This window comes from Perkinsus marinus (assembly GCF_000006405.1).
Source record: "Perkinsus marinus ATCC 50983 genomic scaffold scf_1104296934250, whole genome shotgun sequence".
Classification (NCBI taxonomy): domain Eukaryota; phylum Perkinsozoa; order Perkinsida; family Perkinsidae; genus Perkinsus; species Perkinsus marinus.
This window is the reverse complement of record NW_003214884.1, coordinates 1-1,094: the sequence shown is the minus strand read 5'-3', so window position 1 is coordinate 1,094 and position 1,094 is coordinate 1. Positions and strand designations below refer to the sequence as shown.

Below are 1,094 nucleotides of genomic sequence, written 5' to 3'. Positions count from 1 at the left end.
CCAGTAGAATGCTGATCTCAAACTAGCGGGAACCTTTTTCTTCGATATCTTTCTGGATGCGGACCATTACCGGATTAACCCTCGGAAACTATATCTGTATTTAGGTGCCATCTGATTCAAACGATGACCACTTCTCTCGATGTCGGCGTTCATTACATTCATATGGCGATCCTAGACAATCGTTGGCTTTCGTGGAACCTATCTTTTCATAATTTATTCAGATCCACCCGTGCCCGTGTGGGTCTCTTGTGGTTCATTCTCCTTGAATAAACTAACAGAAGAATCCGAAACCGGAAGGTCAACGAGTAAGCACCAGAAACCCGGAGGTCCTGGAGTCAACACCCGATACCCGAAAACCCGAAGGCAAATAGGTATGATACGTTTGAAAACCGGGAACTTGAAAATGTAACAGATGTCGGATGTGACAATGAAACTGACAATGTCAAAGGTAAATGCATCATTGATATTTAAATCGTAGTCTATTAATTATAGATGCACCCGCTCCAGAGAGCTTTAGCGATCGGAGATCACTTTATGGGCATTCATGAGTCAGGCATCCATCCTTTCCATTATCAGGATCTATACCAGCGACAGTCTGAACCCACAAGGAGCCAGACTGGCGTTGGCGTCTACCGCGATAGCACTTGCGCCGGCCGGAAGCGGTCTCATCTGACTGAACGTAGCCGTAGGAGTGGTGTTGGCGATCAGTAGAGTTGGAGAGATTGAAAATCTCACCGTCCAATCCAGCAAACGATGTCACAGTCTTCTTAGAAACGCCACAGTGACGGACAACATTGGCAACGGTATCGCCGAGGACGACGGCAATGAAGGCAGCGAGCATCTTTCGGAAGGCAGTGGATGTCTGAGCCCAAATACCAGAGCGACAGGATATGTCGCAGGACGTCGTAAAATTGCTCAGACCAGGCACCCTGTGAAATAGACCCTTGAAGATGTGTTCGTCTTCACTATGACTCAACCCATCAATGCATTGACCCTCAACATTTCTACGCGACCCCACCATGCATGTCTCACTGTGGATCACCATTAATGAGATGCCCCAGCTTGCCATACAACTTCTCGAGCTCCTGCGTTGC

The 1,094-nt window shown here is 47.7% G+C and overlaps 1 protein-coding gene across 1 annotated transcript; it reads right to left on the bottom strand.

Moving 5' to 3' along the window:
* Positions 1-532: 532 nt before the first annotated feature.
* Pmar_PMAR009684 (hypothetical protein) lies at positions 533-841 on the bottom strand (the record flags this gene model as incomplete). Its single annotated transcript, XM_002785004.1, has 1 exon — positions 533-841. One exon carries the CDS (start codon positions 839-841, stop codon positions 533-535), a length of 309 nt encoding a protein of 102 aa, XP_002785050.1.
* Between the last annotated feature and the right edge of the window lie 253 nt (positions 842-1,094).